This window comes from Oratosquilla oratoria, chromosome 1 (genome assembly GCF_046742065.1).
Source record: "Oratosquilla oratoria isolate Oo_2021 chromosome 1, ASM4674206v1, whole genome shotgun sequence".
NCBI classification, from domain to species: domain Eukaryota; kingdom Metazoa; phylum Arthropoda; class Malacostraca; order Stomatopoda; family Squillidae; genus Oratosquilla; species Oratosquilla oratoria.
Window position 1 is genome coordinate 48,823,192 of NC_134777.1, and position 2,500 is coordinate 48,825,691.

At 42.3% G+C, this 2,500-nt stretch overlaps 1 protein-coding gene across 1 annotated transcript in view; it reads left to right on the forward strand.

The window, feature by feature from the left end:
* Positions 1-590: 590 nt before the first annotated feature.
* The window catches only part of zfh1 (Zn finger homeodomain 1), a 19,620-nt gene continuing 17,710 nt past the window's right edge, over positions 591-2,500 (forward strand). The window contains exon 1 of the mRNA XM_076190794.1: positions 591-1,274. Coding sequence (XP_076046909.1) covers positions 1,187-1,274 — 88 coding nt within the window. The 5' untranslated portion in view covers positions 591-1,186. The remainder of the gene's footprint in view (positions 1,275-2,500) is intronic.

Genomic DNA, 2,500 nt, shown 5'->3' on the forward strand with positions numbered 1-2,500 from the left:
TGAAAGCTTACTGCATATCATAGAGTGCTTGCCAAGCTCAACACCTAGAGAATACATGCGTTCAAAATTCTAAAATTTGATTAGCTACACTAATTCCGACATTATTGGAGAAGGAAGTCAGGGATGTTTATTCATGAAAAATATGCAAAGCAATGATCACAAATATATTCTAAAATGCAATAGTTTGATCCAAACCGTGATATCCAACTTCTCTAGCACCCTGCATCCGAGGGCTGAACCGGAGTCTGGATCTGCGGGAGATCTACCTTCTTTGGAGTTGTGTGTTGGACTGTTGTACTCTCTCCGGACAGTGCAAACCTTTGCATGAGTCACGAAAGACTCACAGATACTACCACAAACTCTGTCTTGTTATTCAGAAATATCATTGAACGCAAATACCTTTCCATAACTATCAGACACTAGAAATGGATCTAGATGTAAAATTCCTTATATCATATACTTTTAAAGATTTTGACCTAAGAGAGAAACAAATATATTATGTGAATATGGCAACAGTGAGTAGGCGTGGCTTCCGGCGCAGAGCCAATCAGGCGCGCGGGTCTCTCTACCTGAGGCTCTCTTCGTCTCCCCTCAGTCATGTAGGAGTGGCGGGAGTAGAAAGACGGACTTTCTTCTTGCTCCCCCACGTAACGTAAGGTGCTACCCGCTAAGTCATTTACTGTAATTTTTGTTGCCTAAGTACCAGTTGTGTGCGTTTACTTCAATTTCTTAGTGACTTACAAGCAAACGAGTGAGCCTTATTCGCCCAACGTTTTTCCACTGTACAACTTGAAAATTTTGTTTTAAAGATTTACGGTGGAATGTAAATAACATAAGATATATATATTTAGTGTTCAAGACATACTGCAGAAGACCATCCCTTGTGCCACGACGAAGGACTGAACTGGAAGAAGGTGCCACTGACAACATTGATGGTGAACACCGAATTTTGGGGATGCCAAAATTTACATGACGCTCGGTTAGTGCCCCATCTTGACATCCCAGAAACTTGACCTGACCAATTGGTCCGAGGTCCTGCCGTCCCAGAAATCGAGCCCAAGAAGCTTCCGGTCCTTGTACCACCCAGAATGCCATCCTGGTGTGTCTGACTCAACCCGTGAGAGGAAGAGAAAGAGAAAGAAGAGGAAGAAGAAGAAATTAAAAAATAATAATAAAAGACAGCATCATGGCAGGTGTGGGTACCATGTATGCACCATCGCCATACCCAGATTCTCTACGATTATTCAGCCTGACGGGAATGTGGAATTTTATGTGTAAGTACCCAGCAAGTTTTCCACACAGTTGTCACAGCAGTTCGACTCTTAATTTCATTAAATAATTACTTATTAAAGATACTTTCCCCCTGGGAGAGATACTGACAAGGTATATGTTGATCTAGATATTTTAGTTCTGGGTTTTGCCTGTTAGTTGGGTTGGTTCTCTGGTGGCCTGGAATCGACAAGACCCCCGCTCCGCTAGCGGCACTAGTCGCAGTCCACCGTGGACTCTGTCTCTCTCTCTCTTGTATTTGTTTCTTTAATAACAACATGTCACATCACTTATCAACGGTGTTAACCCCTCGAACGTAGGTCGTTTGATCCAACCCTTGTGTGTAACGTTTGAAGTCAGGTGTTTCAATTAGCCTCCGGAATGAAGGCTTTATTGGTGCGTTTTGCACCTTAGCAGGTGGACCGGAGCAGTCTGTTTAGGTCCAGATTACCGATGTAAAAGATTGTTAATTGACAGTTGATGGTCAGAAATTATATATAACTAAAAAAGTTTTAGTGTAAGGCTGAAAAACAGAAGAACTTAGGCGGAGGCGTAGGTGCCATCAACAATCTACGGATTGTAAACATAGAAGACATCCCAGCGCTTGAATGATGCTCGTGTTGTTTTTTGGGTGATTTATAACGTGTAGACTTTTTCGATTTAAATGACGAAATGGCATATGGTCACAAAAGAAATCCTGATCGAGTGGTTATGACACTAACTAGTAAAGCTTAACATAGAAATAATGTGTTTTTATAGTCATAAGCTTTGGCCTCCTCTATTATCAGAAATTGGTAGTTTATCCAACCCCTTTAGTGACTTGACACCCAACCTCAGCTCGTTTTGCCATCAGAATACCTTGTCAAGTGTTGTCCACGAGTGAGATTGCTATTTTCCAATGGTCACTGACAAACTCGATAACATTTCAAATTTAACGGTTTTGAGGCAAATTTGGAAGTGAGCCAGAAGCCTTGAGAAGCTGTTAAAGACGTCCATTTTGATCTTAAAAACAGAACTCGAAGGGCCACTGCAATGACTAGCCCTGTGCTGGTGTGTTCGAGTTCCTTCAAGTTCTTGAATGATCAGTTCATCTCGAGGACCGCAAGGTGCAACCATCTACCGTCAGCTGGCCACCAGTGATAACTGAAGATCGAATTCTGTTGGTTAGTGTCTCGTACTCCTTGACCCTCCAGGCACACTGCTTCCTCAACATTCTGACATCCAGTGATGT